At 36.4% G+C, this 24,433-nt stretch overlaps 3 protein-coding genes and 1 non-coding gene across 4 annotated transcripts; 1 reads left to right on the top strand and 3 right to left on the bottom strand.

Moving 5' to 3' along the window:
• Positions 1–186: 186 nt before the first annotated feature.
• Positions 187–4,046, bottom strand: LOC130717790 (nuclear transcription factor Y subunit C-1-like). Its single transcript, XM_057568155.1, has 2 exons — positions 3,294–4,046; positions 187–492 (listed from the first exon to the last, which is right to left on the bottom strand). The coding sequence occupies exons 1-2, from the start codon at positions 3,965–3,967 to the stop codon at positions 489–491; spliced, it is 678 nt and encodes a 225-aa protein (XP_057424138.1). The 5' UTR covers positions 3,968–4,046; the 3' UTR covers positions 187–488.
• Positions 4,047–6,218: 2,172 nt separating this feature from the next.
• LOC130717784 (uncharacterized) lies at positions 6,219–10,161 on the bottom strand. The gene is made up of 2 exons (XM_057568145.1): positions 10,003–10,161; positions 6,219–9,055 (listed from the first exon to the last, which is right to left on the bottom strand). The coding sequence occupies exon 2, from the start codon at positions 8,935–8,937 to the stop codon at positions 6,514–6,516; it is 2,424 nt and encodes an 807-aa protein (XP_057424128.1). The 5' UTR covers positions 8,938–9,055; positions 10,003–10,161; the 3' UTR covers positions 6,219–6,513.
• Positions 10,162–12,588: 2,427 nt separating this feature from the next.
• TRNAR-UCG (transfer RNA arginine (anticodon UCG)) lies at positions 12,589–12,662 on the top strand. Its single transcript has one exon. It is a non-coding gene; the product is annotated as a tRNA-Arg (tRNA).
• Positions 12,663–13,822: 1,160 nt separating this feature from the next.
• On the bottom strand, positions 13,823–17,036 carry LOC130717775 (protein NUCLEAR FUSION DEFECTIVE 4-like). The gene is made up of 3 exons (XM_057568140.1): positions 16,629–17,036; positions 14,996–15,930; positions 13,823–14,799 (listed from the first exon to the last, which is right to left on the bottom strand). Exons 1-3 carry the CDS (start codon positions 16,962–16,964, stop codon positions 14,289–14,291), a joined length of 1,782 nt encoding a protein of 593 aa, XP_057424123.1. The 5' UTR covers positions 16,965–17,036; the 3' UTR covers positions 13,823–14,288.
• Positions 17,037–24,433: the final 7,397 nt, after the last annotated feature.

Below are 24,433 nucleotides of genomic sequence, written 5' to 3'. Positions count from 1 at the left end.
AAAATATTTCACTCACTAGCACATCAATCTTTCTACTATTGATTTTAAAACAAAAACCAATTCTCGAAAGAAACTTATGTAAATAGTTTTTGAGTTTCAAAATTGATTGAGAAAAAATAAACTTATCCAAACATATTAATAGTGAGAGAACAAACAGACAATGAAGCGCATGTCCATACACAAGGATTGTTCCAAAAATAATACACAAGGATTATCATGGTATGCTTTTGAGGAATAAACGGTTCATTAGCTGATGATCAAACATGTTACACGCATATTGCACAGAAGGATCATTGTTCAATTTTAAAATTTTGTACATAAAGTAGTTAAATGATGTTGATCATCAAGTTAACAGGTTCATAATGTCATCCCATAAAAATTTGGTTAACAAAACCATTTCTAAATTGCAAGCAATAAAAAATTCCAAGCAACATTGCAGAAGTCCAGAATCTTCATATCTCCTGACAGTTCATCGCCATTATTGTCACTCAGCTGCAGATAACAAAAAGGAAACCACAGACAGCATCAGAAACATTTCCAGACATAATGCACAATAAACAAGATAACCGACACAGGCCAATCAAACATATTTCAGAATGGAATAACATAAGTAGCTTATTCTACTTATTACAATTCAACATCTCCAATGCCAGTAGTAACAGTGTACTGGGTAATATAACATCACCTGTGTTGAAGCAAAGGTGTATATGGTAAACTACTGATTTGACTTCAAAGATTCATACAGTGCAGATCATAGTTTTGGAAAGATGCATGTAAGTTTTAACATGTGCTGAGAGATCAAATATCCTGAACTTACAACTAGTAGTGGCTCAAATTTCACAAAGGACACAAGCTAGTGTTTCAACAGAATCATCTGAATGGCACCAAAGGAAATTAAATATACATTTAAGGTAGCAAGTTGATAAAAATTTGAAGCCATTTTTACAAGGTTATTGGACCAAATCCTTGTTGCTAATTGATACATTTCACATAATGCCCTGAAAACAATTCCATAAATCAAGCTCTAACAGAGTTACCGAACTACAGCCTTTCTGTTCATAAAATTTGAATATAGTTTAACAAACTTCGCTCACTCCCACCTAATAACAGTAAGTAACAAACAAAAACTTAAAATTAAAGTCAATCCTTAACTGAATTTCAAGGGCAAACAAGGAATGACACAGTCCTGATAAGGTTGATAATTTTCAAAAATATCTTAGTGCTAACTGCACCTCTACATAATTTAATCAGCCATACATAAGAGGCAACGTAAATAATATCTAAAATAGCCTATGAGAATCAAATAGGCTAATTAATGACTTGAAGAGGTCCAACTCCAATAGTTTGCCGAGGTAAAGCATATTTTATGGAATGACAGCTCATGCTACTAAATTTGAAGCATCAAGCACAATTCCCCCCACAACAAACAACAATAAAAGAAAGGGTGTTCTCACCCAAATGCACGGTATACTCTATCCGGGAACAAAAACACAATCTTTATATGTATCTAGACCAATATATACATTCTTCCATTCTCTTATTAAGCTTCAGCCTGTTGGAACAACAGCATATCCAATATCTAATTATCTTTATGTATGAAACTTAGTTATGAAACTTGGAACAGATATCAATTTGATTGATGAATTGGGTCCTTTCATCAACAGGACCATAGTTCAGAAAATCTAACAATCAAGTATATATATTTGAAATATACGTATTAAAGAATTGGGATTGGGAGAGTATCATGTGAGAGCGTAAGAAGAGCTAACCGTAACCATTCAATCTTACATGAATAGGTAAGATAAGAAAAATCAATCACAACCATGCACATATGATTGTATGGTAAATATTATTTCCTCTTACACTCTCATCCAATACATCCCCTTAATTACTATATTGAATGGTCCTACTCTAATGACTTCGAATCTAGATATCCAATCTAAATAGCTAGCTGAATCAGACACTTATTAACAGCACAAAGATCCAGAGCAAATTAAGTTATGCAAATGGTTTGTGCAAGAGATTTTTTCTTTTGCAGAAGCTTCAAATAGGAACCCCTGATCAAGTTAATAACAATCAATAAAAAGGCCATCAAAGTTTTTGGCAAGCAATCAATGATGACATGCAATATGTTTTATGGTTTGTAAAACATGATGATATTTACGTCAAATTGGCATACCCATTTGCAGCTTGAAAGAAATGTTACCTTAAAAAGAACATTGTGTTTGTGTATTTCAATTCTAAATCAGCTCCAACTATAAATATAATAAATACAAGACAATGTGGCTTATGTAAATGGTGCATTCAGCTCGAAACAGCTCTAATCAAACTATTACAGTTGATGCATTTATATCTAAAACAATCAAACATGTTAGTACAAGTATAAATCTAATTGCTTCAATGCTTTTGCTCTAAAATAACTGGAAACTTAAGAATAGCAGAACCAACTTATTTATTCAATCCTTTTGCTTTAAAATAACAGGAAACTTAAGAATAGCAGAACCAAAGGAAACCCCGTGATATAGAAAATGCAAATACAGCAGCTGAAATGAACATTCATTAACTGATAAGGTCTTACTATACAGATGTGAAGAGCCATTGGACCAAAAGAGTAGGAGAATAAAGATACCAGGAGACATACAGTAAAAGTGAATGTATTTTTTCACAAACTAAGTAAAAATCAAGAAATGTTAGGTAATTAAATCTTATGAATACACACTTATACAGCATCTAGTATGCTTATGTTCCAATCACGAATCATCTAATTACTGCACAATGCTTATTCAGACCAAAAATCATTTTGACACACCTCAAACTCTAAATAGAGAAAACTACAGAACCTTAAAAATGCAAAATTTCCCATTCCTAAGTATCCGAAACAAGGTTAAAGCCAAGAAATGTTAAGGTAATTAAATCTTATGAACAAAATCTACACACTTAAACAGCATCTAGTATGTTTCACTACTTATGTTCCAATCATGCTTCACCCTCTCCCAATGTAATTCAGACCAAAAAACCATTTTGAAAAGCCCTAAAGTAATCACAAACAAGTGAACAACCCATATAGTGAACAACACAAAACCCTAAGACTAAAATTGAAAAGTAAAACTTCTGATTCCAGAATAACCAAAACAACAAAAGCCTCTCCACCCATCACAGAAAACAAACATTATACCAAAAACACTTCCCCCAAAGCTGAAAAAGAGAGTAAGATCAGCTCAACTCAGCTCCTTCCAAACAGAGTAAACCCCATGCAGTAGAATGAGAGGGAAAGGAAGAAAAACTCAAAGTACCTCTGAGAACCGTCGAGATTGGGCTGCCCACTGGTGCCGGCGGTGCCGTAAGAGCCGTCATCGGCGGCAGTCTGCCAAACAGACTGCCAAGCCTGTGATGGTGGCTGAACATACACCCCAGTAGCAGGATCCATCGCAGGGCGGCCAATCATCATCCCAGCAGGCTGTCCCATGGGCGGGTAGTAGTACGGAACGCCGCTAGCAGCGGCGGCGACGAGCGACGCTTCCTCCTTGATCTCATCCCTAGGAACGATATCAACCAGGAAGTCGAAAATGTCGGTGCGAGTAATCGCAGCAGCGATATCATTCTTCTGAAGCGTGCGGCGCTTGTTCTCCTCGGCGTGAAGCCAGGATCGGATGGTGAGTTCAAGGATGAAAAGCTCGCATGCCTTGGCGAAGAGGATGGGTGCTTCGGCGGAGATCATGCGGACATCTTCGTCGGCCTTCATGATCTTCTTGATGCGAGCGAGAGGGAGCTGGTGGTTCTTGAAGTCGTTGACGTGCTCGATCTCTTGGCGTTGGTAGGTCCAGAACATCTGAAGCTGCTGCTGTTGCTGCTGGAGGAGGTGGTGAAATGGGGCTGGAGGAGCGGCGTTGGGTGGTGGTGGTGGCGGCGGCGGAGTGCCGGTTGGTGGGTACGACGGCGCCGATTGGGCCTGGTGGTTGTTGTCCATTGGAGAGGGATGAGATAAATTTTGTGCCCCAAATTGGTTTTTGATGGAGGGAGAAAACAAAAGAAAATTATAAAAATAAAATAAAAACACTGTGTGTGTGTGTGTGTGTGTGTGTTGGTTAATGATAAAATATTAAATAATGGTGTTGGCAGTAGAACTGAACTTTCTCTTTTCAAATTTTAATTGGATTAACTATGTGAGTTTTTTTTTTCAAATTATCTATCTGAGTTCTCATTTAAAGCTTTTAAATTTTAATATGTCATCCTTATCCCTAATTCACCGTAATTACTAATTACCTTTTAAAAGTCATTGATATATATTTTTTTTTGAAATTTTTAAAGTCATTGATATATCATTAATAAAAATATTAATTAGTTATTAATAACTTTTTATATTATTTATTATATTCTGCACAAAAAAAATTTATTATATTAATTATTATTTGTAAAAAAATTATTTTATCATATTTAAAATTGAGTATTAATATTATTTTATTTTATCTATTAACAAAAAATTTAGGGAAAAACTTAAATAATAATAGTAATAATAAGTTAATTTGACTTGAAATTTACATTAATAATAATATTTATTAGTATCTTCTTTCAAAAAAATATATCAATTAGTGGTCAATAATCTTTTATATGTATAACTAATTGTAAGACTTTTAAGTTTCTCATATATTAAAATTAATTAATATTAATAGAATATTATTTATAAATCATAAATTGAGGAAAGTATTAAAATTAAACTAAATAATATTTTTATATATTAACAAATATTAAAAAGTAGAATTTTTTAATCATAAAATATTTTTTATGTACACAAACAAAACTTTAATATTATTTATTAAATTATTTTTATTTTATTGTAATTTATAATTAAAAAATATTTAATAGTTACATATTTCTTTAAATTGCAATATTTTTTATATAATATTGTTCCGATGTAAAAAAAAAATACAGTATTTTTTATATAATATTATAAATAAACTTGTAAAACACACAGATATTATATCTAATATTGGTAAAGTGGGGTGTAAAATATAGTCATTAAAGATAAGCCACTAACAACAAAGGAAGTGAAACCCTTTCCTGAAACATTTTCAAGTATCTATTAGGTTTGAAAGTGTTACCAATTATTGTATATACGTTTTTAAAAATTTACTTAGTACTTCTATGTTTTTAATTAGAGGTCTTTGTTCAGGAAACATGGTATTTAACCTTTTCAGTTTTCATATTATGTACAATTTTGATTTGCAAGTGCTCCATTACACACTCCCGTGAGTATCCATCCTCTTTGGTCAATAGGCCGAAATACCATTTTGTGAAATTGCTATACAAATCAAAAGCTGCCTCTTTCCCACCATTTGGTTTTATTATCTAAATGCATTTTGCTCTCAGTGTCATATTCAATAGGACATTTTGTAATTTTGTATTTGGCGTTTACTTCGTCATGTATGATCGTTTTTAAAAGAAAAAACATATTTTATAATCATTAGTTATACGAAGTTTATGTTTGTTCAAACTATATAGTGAGTACTTTGTTGGTTATTTAATCACTAATAGTGACTACACAACTCAAAAGTTCCCAATCTCAAAAGGTCTCACTATCTTTTCAACCCCTTTTCATGATTCCATAAGGGCTTAAGGCAATTATAGGAGGGAAAAGGCCATGTGAAAACAATTTCTTAACGGGCTAGTACTGAATGAGGAATCAATTACCTAACACCCTCCAGTTTTCATAGAATCTTAACCTGAATATGTCACCAGTATCTGTAAATGCTAATTGTCCTAGATAGTTAGCGGAATTTAACTGATGCTGTGTGAATTTGAACATGACTGTTGAGAGATAGGGCAAGCATAAAGAATATTGTTGTGTAGGGTTTGAAATCTATACCATTGCAATTATATCTTCACAACATCATGATTTTGGAAGCTCTTACCACTTCAATTATAGCTACATTAACTGCATTTATCTGCAATTTAATACTCCATTAATAATAAAATTAAGAACTAACCGCGTCCATGATTGCAGTTGAAAATCTTGATAGAAAATAATCAGTGAAATATTGTTTTCTCCATTCACTTTTCTTTACCGATCATATTGTAAGCGACTAGTATGAATTACATAGGGAAGGGGCTTTATATGGAGAAAACAAATAAAACTTCAAAATTATAAATTACTTTGATCCAAGAAGTGTAAGAAAAAGTTTGCAGCTTATATGAACCCAAAAATAAGATTAAAGTCTTCATCCAAAAGGGCTGAGTGATGCAGAATTTTATTGACTAGCAGAAGCTGGTAACTCTAGTACATTGGCATTTCAAAGAGTATTACAATTACAGCAGACAAAATGTCCTACAGATACAACAAAACTGTAGGCTGCCAATATACAGCAAAAACAACAAAATCTGCTCTAATTTGTGTTGAATTGGTGATTGTAATCTATGGATTTGTTTACTATTCAAATATGCTAACTCTGTGACAAAATAGAACGCAAAACCTCTTCAAACCAAGTTGGTTATTCACAATTACTTGCCACTTCATAGCTAGCTCTTTACCCTTTTACGTTTCCTTTCATATACAAGCAAAATCTCAGGCTGTTTTGGCTTATTTGCCAGTTCTTCAGCCACCTCATTTCTAGGGACACCTTCAGCAGAATCTTCACCCTCAGTTGCCGGGCCTCTCAAAACAGAACCATCCACCCTGGAATTCTCTTCGGGCCTCAATTCATCCTTTAGAGACTTTTCATTTGTCATTTCCATTTCTTGCTTTGCAGTTTCAGTGACCAACTGAAGAAGTTCCATAGGTGTAGAAGCAGGATCAAGCTCCACGAAACCTTTGGGCGCATTGTGACCTTCTTCACCAGTCAGCAAGTATGAAGGCACCTGGTGTGAGAAACGAAACATTTCTTCCTTCGGAATGTTCCTGATTTTTCTTGGATCAGCATTCTGGCGGAATACTGTCTTGAAACCTGCAACCTTGAGAAGTGGAGCAACATTCACACCTTTCTCTTCACTGTAGTCTTCAAGCACTTCCACCATGTCATATTCATGTATGATTTCATCTTTAGTGAGCTCATTCCAATCAGCGGACCAGTTCCGATACAGAGCCCAAACATCCCCTTTCTTCGGATATATATGGACAGCCCCTCTTGAACCTTTTGTCCACTTAACCATGTGCGAGAAGGAATTGAGAGTGCTATAGATGTCACGCTTACCTGGTCGGAAATCCCCAGTGGTCTTTGGAAAGCCAGAACTGATCCAATTTATTGGAGCAAATTCATCATTGGTTTTACAACTCAGCCAGCTAATCTTCATTTGGAAAGGATTCTTTGAGATTACACTGTGGATTAAGGCATAGTAGCGCGGCATGCCATCGTCTTCGTCATATATAGCCCATACCTGGTTCTCACCAAAAGAGTCTTCAATACGGTCCCCATCAAAATCATGGAAATCTGGGTCTGGAACAGTAAAGGAGACAGAAGGAGGCAACTCTGAATCAGTAGAAAGACATTTTTTGCCAAGGGTCTCAGAATCAACAAATTCTTTTGCTGGAGGCTTCATACCATTGATGGCCCTATCTTTGTTCTTCTCTCTGACTTCTGTATCAGTATTATTTGGCTTGTTTAAATTCTTTGATACAGAAGAAGCTCTCCACTCATCTAGCTGTTTACGAATCACGTTCCGAGCCTTTACCATTAGCATGCTCTTCATTTGCTGTGATCCATCCCTAATACCATTAGGTTTGTGATTTCCAGCAGCATTAACTTTTCGTGTATAAAAGCCATTCTTCTGAGACCCAAACTCATTAGCCAAGCCTGTTGCTTTCTGAAATGCTACTTTAGCTTCCATACCACTTCTATCACTATCAAATTTATGTAGTTCATCAGTGCAGCATTTTTTCATAGGCCCATCTCCTTTCAGAACAGGATTTGAACCATTAAAAGAGGACTGAAAAGCTGAACCAGCAACAGTTCTCTCAACTGCATAAGGTTTTCCTAAATGCACCTCCTCCCACATGACAGGTGTTGAGTCTTCACGCCTTCTCTTCAAATTTTCAGATGACATCCTGAAAACTCCAGGGGCTTCAGAAGCAGTAGAAGCTGATGTCTGCACATTGGAGATACCACCAGGTACAGAGAAAATACCAGACCCAAGCGACGAGTTGACAGCAGACACTGGTCTCCTTCCTGAAACATGAGAGCCTCTTTCCATTCTGGTTGAGTTGAAATTTTGTTGCTGCATTTGAGAAATGCTTGAAGTGGATGAAACCTTTACGAATGCTGGTGGCGGTTGTACCTCAGAAGCTAAAAATGGCTTTTTGCACTTGACGCAGATGAGATAGCTGTTTTTATAAACAGCAGGGTACTCACAGTGCAAACGGCAGGAACTGCATTTGGTCCAAAATGTCTGGTCTGATGTTGCAGGAGGTCCCGGTGCAGGATTGGGATGAGCAACACTCCGTTGATCTCTGGCTTTCCCGTCATCAGTATTGAAGGTATTATAGAAACCATTATTCCGACTAGTGGGTATAGCAGGTTTCCCACCTGGAATTCCTCGATGTATACTCCATAAGCGGTAATTGCTGTCATAGGCAGCTCTCTTGGCTTTATCAGATAATAAACTCCAAGCCTGTGAAATAAGATTAAATGCCCCATCCGCTCCTACAGATTTATTTTTATCAGGGTGCAAAGCAAGAGCTAGTTTCCTATAACGTTTTCGAATCGTTTCATCATCAGCAAAGGGTTGCAAACCGAGGACCCTGTACCAATCTACTTCTCCTCCATTAACTTTATTTTCACCAGCGATATGAACTTCAATAGTTGCTAGCAATTGAGGGAGGCCATCAAGTTCAGGATAGAAGTCATGAGCCCTCCTTGCGAATAACCTTGCGCCACCAAGGTCTTTCTGTAATAGCTTCTTCTCTGCAATCTCTTTAACCATTAAGGCAGTATCTCTATTACCCTCCATGCCAGCTACTTTGTTTCTCCAAATGGATGCTAATTACCCTTCTTTATTACAGCAGGGCAATATCAATATGGAGTGAGGACAAGATGATAAATATATGCCCAGAACCTAACAACTGAATCTGCAAAATAAAGATGCTTCCTTTATTGACAGGAGCCCAAGATAATACTCTATAAATAGTCAAAATTACAATCTACATCAGAAACAAATTAAAAACTAAACAAACTGATAACATATTACAACGAAATCTTAACAATATTACAGAAATAAAGGTTCACAGATAACATATTTCAATCCACCAACTCCCAATGTTCCACCTAAATAGTCTAGTAACTACAAATTCAATGTACAAAGTACAAACACAAGGATTGAATTTCTGAGATAAGCATAAAGATAACATGATACAAGGTTTCCAACACAATTTCACATTCACATTGCCTAACACCCTCCCAAACCACAATCCAGAAAACAACCAAACCCTCAATGATCCAAATAAAGAGGCAAACTAGAACAAATAATTGCAATTCCCACAACATCAATCAGCAGTTTCAACTACTTCTTTCAATATTATAGCAACAAAACAAAGCATGCTTCCCTAGTTCTCTACAAGTTTAAAAACCATCCACTTCAAAATCCAAAATTCAGGACTTCCAATAGAGAAATCATTGCTCATAAAACCCTTCAAGGAAAAAAAAAACAGAAAAACCAAATCCAATGTAATCAAGTTCCTCATGCATTGTCAACAAAACAAACAATAAATACCCATAAAGGCATAAACAAGAAACAATTCACAAAAAAAACTTTTAACAAGGTTTCAAGAATTCTCCACAGTAATGCGGTTTGCCATGTTCATCACAGACCACATTGGCGTTTCCATCACAATCAAACAAATAATCAAAACAAAAAAAAAAGCGAAACCAACCTACACGAAAATCAATCCAATTTTCATTTTCTTAAATCTCAAACAGAGCAATGAAATCAACTACTACATACCACTACATGTCATCAGAATCGAAAACCAAGACCCACATTGATTCGAAGAATCAGAGAAAGGTGGCACGCACGCACCTGAATGAAATGACGACACAGGAATGCGAATTGGGATTGGAATGAGGAAGAAGCAACGAGAGTTTTGTGAAGGATTTTGGAAAGCGGTGGTCGGAGATTTTTGCTCCGATCAGAGAGAGTTTGAAAGCTTACTCTGTGCGGTGCATGTTCGGCAAAACATGGCTGAGAGAGGAGAGGTTTTTATACTGTTTCTTGTTCCCTTCTTCTTAATGAATTTTCAATTACTCAATTAATTTTATTTTGACCTAATTAATAATTAATAAATGCCCACAATGTAAAATAATATATTTTATAGTATTTTATTATTAATTAATATATTATTATATAATTAAAAATAATTTTATTTAAACTCATTAATTTTTGGTATTTTTTTCTAAAACTAACTCATTAATTGTTATTAGTTACTTATTCAATTTGACCAAATATTTCATTGTGTTTTTTACTTTTTTAAGTATTTTTCATGAATAATATTAATTGATTACATTGTCTGTATATATCCAGCTATTTATGTAGAAGTTGCGTTTGGGAAACGTTGTGTATTTTTTGTGAAACGCCACTTCAATGAACTAATTAGTAAAGTTAATGAATATTTTGGATATTTCTGATATTTAAATAACTAATGAGATGATTTATTCATGACTAAATTTTTGGGGACATTTTAATTAGAGATATATTTTCCTTATTGAGAGATATGAAAATTAATGTATTGATATAGTGTGCTATTTAGTTTGATATTTTGCCTTTTATACATGAACAAGTATGTCCCCTTGACCAAATCCATTTTGGTTTGTGAATTATTACGACTATTCAGAATATATTTCTATATAAAGAGATAGAAAGAAACTTTCATTTTTCAGTGGAGAAGTGGTATATATAGTAGTAGATTCACTTAACCAATTTCATAACAAAGATAACCTTGATTCCCCACCCTATCTTTCTATAGATCACAAAGAAAACTAGAAACATGATGGTGATGATATATAACGTGGATTGTATGTGAAAAGGACATGCGTGTTTCATTCATGAAACAAAAAATCAAAAATAAAATTTATTTATTTAATTTCAAACCGGTTAAAGCTTCACTTTTTTTTTTGCCACTCAAGAATCGTGTACTACTTTTTTTTTAAAAAAATTGAGCAAATTATATTACGCAGTAATATGCATCACAACTACCCAAGTATATCACTCTTGATTAAGGAAACAAACTATGTCAAAGCTTCCTTAATCCAGACAGAAAAATTATGCGAAAACGAAAGTATGGTTAAACCATCTGCCACAAAGTTATCGAAATGACGAATAAAAGAAAAATTCACAAAATCAAAATATAAAGATAAGTCACGACAATCTCAAATAATTAAAGACAAGTACGGATGACCCTTGTAATGTCTCTTGCAAGTCTCAAACAAAAGCATGCAATTCGGAAGCAAAGATCAAAAGCTAAGGAGAGAGACCATTGAAAGGACAGAGCCTCCACAATCACAAGGGAAAGGGCTTCCACGAAATCAGAAATAGTTGAAGCAAGAACCTCTCCGCAATCATCTCGGGCGACGAAGTCAAAGCCATATAAGCCTGAAGTAGCAACATAAGCATCAAAGTTAACCTTCACCACCCCTAGAGGGAGGTCGTGACCAAACTGACAAAAGGTCCCTAGGACCATGTTGAGGTGTAGGGGATGTCGCCACCAAGGAGGGGGAGAGAGAAGTGGCAATGCCGGAGAAGAGCATCCAGGGAAGCATCATGATGACCACGAAATACCTGCACTATCAACGTTAACAACAGATAAAAAAATCAGACATAAAACCTGCATAGATGTATTATGATCAACTCTAAAACTAAGGCTATACAAGCAAAACACAAAGCTTGTAAAATAAGGCAAGTCAAGAGCGCATGATGTGTCGTTTCCGGAGTGGAAACATAACGCGGGAAAACAGGATCTATCTACATCCCCGACCAATCAGGTTAGGTCGAACCGGGAAAAGGTTCATGTGAGCCCACCAGGTCGTTTCCTTGCAACGGGGTATCGTGGCAGTTTTCCATAATTTCTTCCACCGGTAGTAGGGGGAGGGGTACCCTGGCGGAGATGGCAAGATCGCCAACCCTTGCTGACTAATAAAGTGATACCCAAAATTAGTAAAATATCATCCATCAATATCCATTTGCTAGAAAAACACATCCTCCTGCAGGTGAAGAAGCGGCAAGATAACGAGGACCCACTAGTCGATGAGAGGCCAGAAAAGAAAACCCACAAGCTCCTTGTTCCATGCCATTTAGTTGAGAACCAGAAGGTTTGCCACCCACTTAATATTTAAATCCCAAGCGATGTTCTCCCAATAGAGTAGAGAATTCCTAATCGGCAGTCAAGTATCCTCCCACTTAATATTTAAAAGAGAAAGATTAAAGTTGTACTAGTTTAGATTTTCATCTTGGTCGGCGTCAATCATATCTTGTTGGTAACATGCTCAATTAATGATTAAAACTGTCCCACCAACCAATTAAAGAAATATTTTGATTCCTTAATCCTTTCTTGTTTGCCGACTGACCGGGCACATGTTATAAATAGTAAAATGTGGAAAATCATATATCAAGGACCGCATAGCGCAGTGGATTAGCGCGTCTGACTTCGGATCAGAAGGTCGTGGGTTCGACTCCCACTGTGGTCGTTTTTATGTACGTATTTCATGTTGATATTTTTTTTTGACAGGCATCAAATTGATACTCTCTTTTTTTTAAGAACATATTGATACTTAAAATAAGTGTTTATTCATTTTTTATTAGTATTATTTTACACCGAAAAATTAAATAAAAATATGTGTAAAGAATATATATATAATTTCAAAAAAAAGAATATATATAAAAGTCCATATCTAACTATGTCAATATTTTTTGACAGGGCTACTTGACCTACATTAATAACAATATTAATTAAAAGTAGAATTGACTTACACCCAAAACAATATTAATTACTTATTAATTACTCCCTCCGTTCCTTATTATAAGGCCATTTTTTAGTGTTTTTCTTGTTCCTAAATATAAGTCCATTTACAATATCAATGAAGCATTAATTATTTTTTTCCAAAACTATCCTCATATTTAATATGAAAGAGACAATGAGGTTTTGAAATAATAACTTGGAGAGATAAATTTATAAGAAATTAAATAAGGGTAGTCTAGGAAAGTGAATAAATTCTTTTACAAATTTATTGCTTGTAACTACTTTTCTTAATCTAAGAGAATTAGGTAAAATAGACTTATATATAGGAACGGAGGGAGTAGTAATTACCTTTTGTATTATTCATTACTAATATATTAATTAATAATTGTAAAAATTATCAATTCCTCATATTTAAAATTAAATTGTAATATTATTTAAATTTTAATTAATAATCACAACTTGAGATGATAAGTTTAATTGACTTGACCATTACATTAATAATAATATTAATTAGTAATTAATAATTTTTATACTTATATATATTTTTTGCTACATCGGAAAATACTTTTATACTTATATATAGTTGTAAAACTTTTCAATCTCTCATATATTAAAATTAACATTAACATTATTTTAATTTTAGTAACTAATCACAATTTAATTTTAATAACTAATCACTTTTCCCACACATCTCAACTCCAAATTTGTATCTCGATCCTCCCATATGACTTGTTATGTTAAAGTTATAAGTTAGTTTCTCTCTTGGCATATATTAAATAAGTGAGACTCTATAAATATTCAAGAAATAAATGTATATAAATTTTAACATGACATGGTCAAACAGCATGGTAGGATCCGGTCCCCAAAAATTTACTCATATAAACAATGTCAATAAGGAATTCACGACTATGTAAGATTGATATAGGGAATGTATATTAAAACCTTTGACAATGTCCCGAGGGTTAACTCAAGGCAAGAGCTAGAGGACATAAGAGTTGGAGGGAATGAAGGTGAAGGGTGAAGGGTTCAGACCTGAGTAGGGACTTATTTACTAACATTACTAACAACTAACATTTGCCCTATAAAAAAACCTTTGACAATGGCCATCTATATTAAACATAAAAGGCCATGAAGGCATGAACCTAACAAAGAGATCAACAAGGCAAACTATCTATACAATGGAATGGAAATGGATCCTCTCATCCTATTTACATGACTTCACCATGTAAAAATTTATATCAGTTTCTTAATAAATTTTGACTAGAGAACACTTATCTATTTTCACATGAAAATTTCACCTAATATTCAAACCTTGGTGACAGTCTTATTGCAAGTTATTCTCTGCTTTCCCCAATCAAGATTGACACTTCACATAAAGTTGAGCATAGAACCTCTTAGTCCGGTGAACTATGATCAAGCTCAAAGCAGCTGCAAACAGGCAAACTACTGCTAAGATTCCACATGTAATGGAATAACATATGTTTCCCTCACAAAGAAGCAATTCATTATTTCCAGTACTGTTATAAGGCATGGCAAAGTTCCTCAAGGCTCCATAGGTATGAATTCGATGCTTTGCTTGTTGCTCTGCATAATAGTCATAGATTGTGCTGGACAATGCAGATATAAGCAGAGATCCAGCAGGGCTAGCCATGGTAAGAAAGTTGTACAAAGTTCCAAAGTTCTTCAATCCAAACACTTCTGAAGTTGCAGCTAATGCAATTGACCAGTGGGCACCATACCCAAAACCCATAGATATAGCCACCACATAAACTTGTCCAACCAAGCCAAAGACATAGTAGCAAAGCCCAAAAGACATCAGTGCCTGAACCAATGCTAAGGCAGCAAGTCTCGGGTACGCAAAATTTCTGTTAAAAAAATCGCACAAAAGAGCACTTTTACATTAATTTTTAAACAGCAATGCTATATGTTACGAAAGAAAGTTGCAAGAAATGCTGATGTGGCAACGCTAACTGTGTTATTTGACAGAAATCATGGTTGATTGTCAATTTTATGCTCCATCGTGCGCAAAAATACGAAAAACAAAAAGAGTAGTGACTATACCTTACTATAACCTCTGAGAAGAAGCCGCCACCAACACGACCGAGGAAGTTCGATATGCTAATAATAGATACATACACATTGACATTGTGATCTCCCAACGATTGACAAATCTGTCCCATGTTGTTTATCATTGTCAAGCCTGATCCACAACCCAACAGGAGGGATAAGAACATGATCCAAAAATCAGCCTTCGCAAAAGCCTGAGTTAAGGTGAAATCCTCTCCTCTACGGGGGCCATTCTTTTGTTTGATTTTCTTCAGAGCTGCAGTGACTGCTTGGAAAAGTTTGGCATGAACTTGAACAATGTCCCTTGGCCCTTCTGATAATGGAAGCACCTCAAGCTTTGGAGGCTTCTCTTCTTCAACATGTTTGGCACCATTACTAGTCTCAGCAATCACATGAATAGTTTTACTTGATGTTGGGATTGGTGGCTCGAGAAGGGTTTCCTCGTCAGGACTTTTCGGTTCCGAGAAGAAAACCAATACAATGGGAACAATAATTGGAAGCAATATGAAAATGATCAAAATAACTGCAAATAAAGTGATGATGCTTTGGTCCAAAACCAACATATTCTGTAGCAGTAAAACTCCCATCAGATAAGCAGCCAAGAGAAGGCAAATGCTGTAGATAAACATGAAGCCTGAACTATCAGAAGCTCTAGATTGTTGGTAATTATGGACTGGTCTTATGATGAACATGAGGGTGAAAGAAACCATAGCGGGTCCAACTGCCATAATGAAAATCAGAGATGCCTGATCAGGGAGATTGATCATAGCTATTATTTGAGTCCAAATTGCACCGCTTAAGCCAACAAAGCCCTTCAATATCCCCACCACGGGTCCTCTGCTTTCCGGGAAGCTTTGCACGGAGGAAACTAGAGCAGCTGTGTTGTAATAGGTACAGCCATTTTGTCCCACAAATATGAAAATGCATAGCTGCAAATCAATGCCTGGTTAGCCAATTTTACTGCAATGAAATGAATTTTCTTCAAAGTGTGAGAATGCACATCACAGCTCATACACACAGCTAATCATGTTGAAAATGAAAACAACCATAAATCTCAACTTCAACTGAAAGATTCTAGCTTTTTATATATCATCTTTAACTTTGTGAATGAGGGTCACTAGGTTCATTTTCACATTTAGGGTGACTTTAGGTAAACAGCTTAATTGGGAGCTTATGGCAATAAACATTTATCGCATAAGCGCTTATTCGTAAGTTAATTTGAGGAATTTTTGGAAATAAGTTGAAAATAGGTTATGGATAAAATCTTATTCATAAGATGTTCTAAACAACTAATGAAAATGAGTTCAAAACAACTTACAGATAAATTATAAGCTATTTACAAAAATTCTCTTAAACACTTGCATAAACTCTTATACTATAAAATAAACTTCAAATAAACTCTTCTAAACGGGTCCTTAAATGATACCGAAATCCAAAGCATCTGTAAAATTATCTACATATACAAAACTGAACCTGAGACGACTTGAATCAAACATGTACCACTTGAACTCAACCACCAGTCGTCCGTAGTGATTCAACAAATTATGGTACTTAAAAACTGCAAACAGAACATTCAAATTAAGTGACAATTAACAGAGTTTTTGGCTATGGAAGTGAAGTTACTCACCGCCCACAAAGGCAAAGAAGGGAACCTGTGTGTGACAACAAGCCAAACGATGCCATAACCAACAACATTCTGAACAACCCCAACAAGTATAACTCGCCAAGGGGGCCATTGCTCGCTGATTAACCCTGCCAGAAGCCCAACGTTGTCACCCAAATCCTTGGCCACGCTCAAGAAAGCCACCTGCTTCTGATTGAAACCCATGCTGCTCTTTATCACTGGTGATATGCTCCCAAACATGTACGAGGTTCCTGCAAATGACATGTCCCACATGGCACACACAAACACCAGCCATCTGTGATTCACAAACGTCTTCAACTTCTCCTGCAGTGAAACCATCTTATCTTGTCTTGTGTTGTCTTAAAATGATGTTGGAGTTGAGACTTTTGATCTGTGCAGTTCACTATTATAAAGTCTTTTGATATTTGATATCTGCAATTACATGTCTATTATTATATTTCTGTAATAAAAAAATATGTACCACCAGATAGTGACAAACTCTGATACTCATTTTTATGGCCGTTTATGACTATTAAAGTTAAATTTTTATTTTCTATTTTTCACTTTTTTAGAGTTAAAAATCGCCCCAAAAATGAGTTTCGAAGTGTTTAGTATTATAATATATTGGACCAAATCAATGTTATATCAGGATTTTTTCTAATTTTAGCAAAGATTTTTCTTAGTCAATTTCTTTACCTCCACTTCCACCATGGAGTATATATTATTATATGTGCTGGTGAATAAGTTTGGAAGATATTATTAATGGTGTTGTGAAATATCTGGTATTTTAGGTTTGATGGGTCCATGGAGCTATCAATGTGTGGTCACCCCATCATTTTCTAATGTGGGGCAAAAGAAAGGCTACCAATAGTTGAACTATCAAGGGGTTTTATTTTTTCTGTATGTAGTGATAAGTGGTGTATTAAAATGATAGGTTATTTTCAGGTTTCATAAAAGGCTGTTACATAATTAGTGTGTAAGTTTTGTACACGTACTAATGGATCCTGACTCATATATATGTTTGGGAATCTTTTCACTTGAGATAGTCTTGGATTCTTTGTAAAATAATAGAATATTTTAACATCCCACCAACCAGGTAAAGACCTCGTAGACGATACGAAATCCTAGAGAGTCGAAGTAGATGAAATATGAGCGGATAGTATAAATATAATATATAATATACGTATAATATATATATATATATATGCGTGTATGTGTGATATTCTATGGTAATACTTGATTGCACGTAAATCAAGATGTTGGTCAGTCGACTTTAAAGCGGCCCGACAATAGAAGTACCAAAGAAATGGTCGTAATAACCCCAATAAGAGGATGAACTCGAGATGGAGGTAGGATAGGGCTAAATAGATGATCTGATCACATCTCTTGACAATGATAGATACATTGTCTCAGAGTGATCGAAACCCGAATCAAACTAAAAGAGTGATACCTTAATCACTCAAAAGAGATGATAGTGAACCTTGAGAAGGGAAATACACTCTAATTCAGCACTAGCAGATGAATAAGTGTAATATTGCATCAGTTTTGTCCCGACATGAAGAAATAATAAAGAAATCGACCAATCGGTGCCCTAGGATTTGTGTGCCAATGACATAAGCCACAACTCAGCCATGATGCACCCCACGAACCCTTCTGATCGCTTCTGATCATCTACAAGCTGCAGCCACGCAACCTCAAGCCCTAGGAAAAGCTCCATGCATGAAAACTCATTGGTGGTGCAACTTGAATTAAGTTTAAGCTTGGTTTAGTGATTTAATCACCCTACAGCCTATATAAGGCTTACCATTCAACTCCACGCGACCCTAGCTAGCTACTGAGTGCCTTAGAACCTTCAGAGAACGCCCAAAGAGCCTAGAAAGAGAGTGAGACCGAGAGGAAGTTCTGAAACTTCTCCTCTTCGAATCTCTCAAACCAGAGAAAGTTAGGTACTGATTTTTGTCCCATTGAGTTCCTGGAGAGGAGAGGAAGAGAATTGAGTCATTTTGGCGAAGCTTTGGTCAAGAAACCAGAACTTCACCATCTCCGGCGAAGCTCCGGCGAGTCCCCGACCTGCAACTCGACCTTTCTCCCATCTCAGAGCGCTACAGCAGCACCCACAACCACCATTAAACTCCCCAAAGCCTGTAGATCAAGAACCTGTACCTGGAACAACTCGGCGGTGACGTTCGAGAAACCCTCCGATCGTCTTCTCCGGCGGTCTTCGTCTTCTCCGGCGAGTAAGTTCTGCAACTCACTCGTTTCGCACCGTTTTCGCTCCAAATTGTACTCTTAAGCATGTTAGGACATAGTTAGGAAGCTTTAGACTAGTTTAGAGCCATGAATCGCTAGGAATCGAGATAACCAATACATGGTTTTTGAAGCTCGAAGAAGCTATCGGGTTGAGCTTCTGAGAGCGAGTTGGCGTGCCAAAGTGATTGGTTCATGCTTCTGGAGGGACGTAGGAGCTTATAGGATAGCTAATTGCAGTGTTTGAGCCCTGAGGTGAAAAGCCCCAATCTCACCTCTCGGCCAACTACTGAAATGGCTAATTGCAGTTGTTACAGTGCTCAGAAGCTGAAATTGATGGTTCCATTGAACTCAGGGGGTGAAAAACTATAGGAATGAACCCTTAGATGTTAGTTTTAGGTTCAGTTGATAGATTTCTTGATTTGCAAGTAGACTTTAAATTAATTAGAAAATAAGTGCTTAAAATAAGTGATTCTGAACCTGATTATAAGCTGAGAATGGAAACTTGTGACTAACAGAACCTGAGACCATTGGAATAATGGGTAGGACTTAGAAGTTGTAGCTTAATAGTAGATTTAGTTTTCATAATGTGACTTAGACAATTAAAATAATTAAAATGATAATGTTTTGAATTAAGATTAGTGAACCTAAAAATACAAGATAATATCTTCAATTGGTCAAGGACAAGATTAGGTTAGAATGACATTAGTTTAATAGTTTAGTGATTTAGGGAATAATAATTATAATAAGTAACAAATACTAATAATAATAATAATAATTAATAATAATAATAATAGTAATGGCAACAATATTAGTAACGACAATAATGCTAATAATAATGGTAATAATAATAAATAATTTAATAATTTGATTAGCCCATCATAACCCTAGCATAATCGATGATGCAGAGGGAGCAATCTCAGACCTACAAGATTCTCAATTGGTAAAGGTTAAAGGTAAGGGGGGTTAGACAAGACCTTGTCTTGGTACACAACTCATAAGTTAATCGTTATTACGATAGAAAGCATATTATTATTTGCTTATGTGTTAATGGATGCATGATTGAATGTTGTGCTTGAAGAGTGAAAGTTGGATGAATTGTTGTGCTGAATTGCTATGGTTGTGATTCATGCTTGAAGTGATGCACATTAGAAAGAGATGACAGTACGCTATGAGATATAGTGGTACTTAGGATTAATGAGCCTAAATGACATGGTATCAAGATTGTCTCTGATACATTGAAGCATCTGAGGTAGTGGGAAGAGGGAAAGGATAATCCCTGATTTAATGAGTTATTGATACTTGCTTTTGAAACTTGACCCACCTATAACGCCTTAGGGTTACCCATAGGATAGATAGAGTAAATAAATAAATAATAATAATGGGATAGGCGAGTGAGCCCTTTTTCTCTAAGCAATTGAAAAGTACATAACCATTAATGGCAGATTAGAGTTCCCGCTTGTATTCCTAAAACTACTTAATCTTGTTAAAGATCCCACCTCTATAATAATGGTGTACTTACTCAAAAGTAAGGCAGCAGATGCTTGTTTCTAATTTATTAGAAACTTAATGGAAGTATAAGGGGGAGACGATTGATACTTGAAAACACACTTAAGGAGCGATAAGGAGTAGGAAAGTACTGTCACTACCACTAAGAGAGTGGGAATACAAAGACGCCAAAGGTGGTCATGTTCAGAGATGAATTGACTCGGGATTTACACGGCAGTACACCTCTCATGTTTGTCTCGGCAGGACTCCTGAGGTCGGGATTGACATGACGTTTAAGGCAAAGAGTTGCGTCGTGTACATCTGTCTGTGAGCTACTGAGCGATCCTTGTCCGGTAAAGAGTGGACTGTAAGGAGTGTCCATGTTCCCGAGACGACTTTCCGAAGATAACGAAGCGATAGCTTTGGGCCCTTAAAAACATACTCATCACATGATAAAAGAAATAAATAAAAAGGTTCGCGATGAACTCACCATTTCCTAAGAAGTAGTGAGAGAAGTCAATTCGAAGGACAGAGACATAAGGTGGACTTAACCATATTGCATTATTACTTATGTTTGCTAACATGTGTGTAATTAATGGTATGTTGGCTTGAGTTTTAACGCTTATCTTATCTGATGTGTATTATTGTGCAAAGTTGCGTATGACTCACCATTGCACTTATTTTTATAAAGGCAGATAACAGGTGTGACAATGAGCCTCCCTCCAGTCCTCGCGATCCATGCTGATTTCCCGTCCCGTGCTGGCTGGCATGTTGACCCATTCACAGGATACTGTTCTTATCAGGGACTCACAATTTTGTGGTGCAGGGATCCAGGAGCAGGGCATATCGGTTTTCCCGTGACGCTCCCTATGGTGTTCTCATTCTTCCTGCCAACCCATGCTCAGCAGGTTAGCCCACAGAGTTCAGGCAGTCCACAGGTGCCGCCCCCACAGGCAGGCGAGCCTATGGAGACCGGAGAGCTTGTCCTAGTAGTACCAGTCACCGTGGTGAGCCCACATGGATCTCCTGATCAGAGGGTGCCGCAGACCCACGAGTCTATGGGATCTCCTCCACCCCGGAGGAACTTGTCTAGCTTTCGGGTCACGGCCCGCAAGCGGGTGAGATCCCCTAGATTCTCCCGAGATGCCAGGGTTTACCGTCGCAGATTCCAGAGAGGCGAGGCGTCCGGAGACAGAGAGTCAGAGCAGGGTCCTATACCAGAGCCAGTGTCAATGCCAGCAGCCGGTAAGGGAGTCAGTGAGGAGGATCCGGAGGAGGAAGATCCGAGGGGATGAAGCCGTATGGTCCGAGTTTCTGATGATGATGCTTTATGTCTCTACTTCTGTATTTTGATTATCTGTATCAGACTATGCGTTCGAGGGCTCTGTGTCCTCCTTATGTGTTGTCTGCATGACTGTTGAACTATGTGGTGGATCCGTCCGCCAACTATGCATGTTATGTTTGTTTGTGTGGTTTGCATCATTATTCTTCGCATTCTTAGGTTAAGAGGTCGATTACCTGGGGATGAAAAGGGAATGCTCGAGTACACTTTACTCGTGCGATCCCGATCTAACGAGACAACAGTAAGTAAAAAAAAAACGTTCACTATTTCACGTCGCGTGCTCACTCCTAAGTGATGGAGTAGGGCGAAGTCGTCACTTATAGAAGGGGGACGTGACAAATATACTGACTAGTTTTAGGTTGATTGTCAGTCGGAATATGTCAGACCGTTCGTAGGGGTCTATGACCTAGCCTACCACAGACCCAGACCACGCCAAGCCAAATTGGTAAATAGGCAAGGCTTAGGCTTTTTGAAAAGCCTATTTAGTTAAAAACGCCAGGCTCATGCTATTCAACAAGCCTTGTAAGCCTTATAGGCTAGCCTATTTAAATAAATATGATTAGTATTTTTCTGATACATTGTAAAGATGATTAGTATAAATATATTTTACCATTGATGATGTCTATATATTAGAAATTTGTCATACAAACAAAGAAACTTATTGACATTTTTATATATTTAAGCAAATTGTGTTATATAACGATTCAAAGTTATAAGTTAATTTAGAAATAAATATATGACATATTTAAATACCATAATATGAAGTTTGATTTTAAATTGGCTCTCCGACTCTAAGAAATCAACATAATCTCGTTTAGTTTCATCTCTACCTAGTAGCTTATAATATTATGAGTCTGATTGTTGAAAAAATTATTTTAGTATGTTTTAACCCATTAGCTTATAAGTTTGATAACTTTTTTACATATAAGTTTGTTAGCAAACGTAAAACTCTTGTTGTGAAATAGACTTTTAAATAGGCTACCAGGCCAAGCCAGACTTTCGGGCAAGCCAAGCTAGACTCGAAAAAAAGCCTTTGACAGGCCACAAGCCAGGCTCATGCCTAAAGATTTTTAAACAGGTTAGGCCTATTTAAGAAAAGCCTACCTAAGCCCAGCTCATTCCACCCCTAATTGTCAGTGATTAACATAATCGTTATCTGCATTCCTCTTTGTAACAAAAAAAACCATAATCGTTCTCTTGTATCCGAATCATAGGCGGAGTTTATTGTAGAATAATAAATCGACAAATTTATTATTAATATTTTTTTAGTTAATGATCAAATTAGTCCTTAATTTTATAAACGAGTTTGATTATAGTCTATAATGGAAAATGACATTTATTAACAGTCATTTTTATAATTACTGACTGTTTTTTACTATCACTAAACGTTGTTTTTTCACTGAGAAACTGAAATCAAACTCACCAACAAAATCTGAAATTAATTTGACCATTAACTTTTTTATATTATCTACGTAGCTCAGAGCCCAAAAGTAAACCTCTCAATGGCATGAAGTCCATCAGTAGCATTTGTTTCTTCAAAGTTTCGATTGAATTAAAAATATATAAGCACTTATTGATAAGCTAACAAAATTAGTTTAATCGTCAATCTCTTGTGTTTTTTTCTTCATTTATCTTCTTGAGTCACTACTGCGCAACACTTATGACTCACCATTGAAGTCATAGTTATGGCTGAAGACAACGAGAATGGCGGGACCAATGAAGCACCGAAGGAGAACAACAAGCGAAAGGGCCTGCACGATAAGGCGAAGCCATGAAACAAGGACCCGAACATCGACCAATGAAAGTCGAGAAGTTAGACCCTTCTTGGAATGAAGGTAGCATGCTCTCGAAGTGAGTTCCTTCTGCACCCTCTTCCCTCAATATCGCGAGAAGTACCTCCAACAACATGTCAATACCACCTTTAAAGAATTTGGTGTTGCCTGCGAACTCAACCTGACATGCCCCCAAAACGTGTGCTTCATGATTATGAATGGGTTCTTCCTCCTTGTACACCACCACCACCACCGACCCATCAATCTTGTTTATTTCTACGAAAGGTAGCAGAAAACAAAGAAAATGAAGAGGGAGAATTAGAACCATATATGGGTTCCTCTCCTCATATATGGTTTTCCTCTCATTATATATGGGTTTCTTCTCCTCAAATGTGCGTCGATTTTAGAATTGTCGGATTTGTGAAGGGGCCAGTCATGGAGAGGGAGAGACATATTCACGTCACTGCAAATGTATTCAGGTGTGAAGGAGGAAAGAGGGGGAGAGGCAGATGAAAAAATCACCTTGGGTTACTCTTTTTAGTTCTCTATGTGTTGTGTGATGAATTTTGCATACTTTTTTTTTCTCCTAGTTTTCGTGGCATGTTATTTTAGGTAATGGTGGAGGTGGCTCACCCACAAAGATTTTTTCTTAAAGTGGTTCATTCAATTAAGAAGAAACAGGGGCGCAAAGGAGGCTAGCACATCAGATTGGACTAAGTCAACAAAAATCAGAGGAACTTCCTCAATCTACACAGAGTCACCTAGACTAAAAGAAGCCTTAGCTAAAGCGTTAGCGGCACTATTACCCGTCTGACGAACAAAAAGAAATCAAAAACATCAAAGTTTGGAACAACAAACGACAAATCATTAAGGATAGTAGCCAAAAGAGAAGATCCACCACAATGTCGACATGCATCAAACAATACAAGACAACTAGTCTCCACACGGACTCTCCGAAA

This window comes from Lotus japonicus, chromosome 1 (genome assembly GCF_012489685.1).
Source record: "Lotus japonicus ecotype B-129 chromosome 1, LjGifu_v1.2".
Taxonomy (NCBI): Eukaryota; Viridiplantae; Streptophyta; class Magnoliopsida; order Fabales; family Fabaceae; genus Lotus; species Lotus japonicus.
Note: the sequence above shows the minus strand (reverse complement) of the source record. Positions and strands in the feature narration are given on the sequence as shown.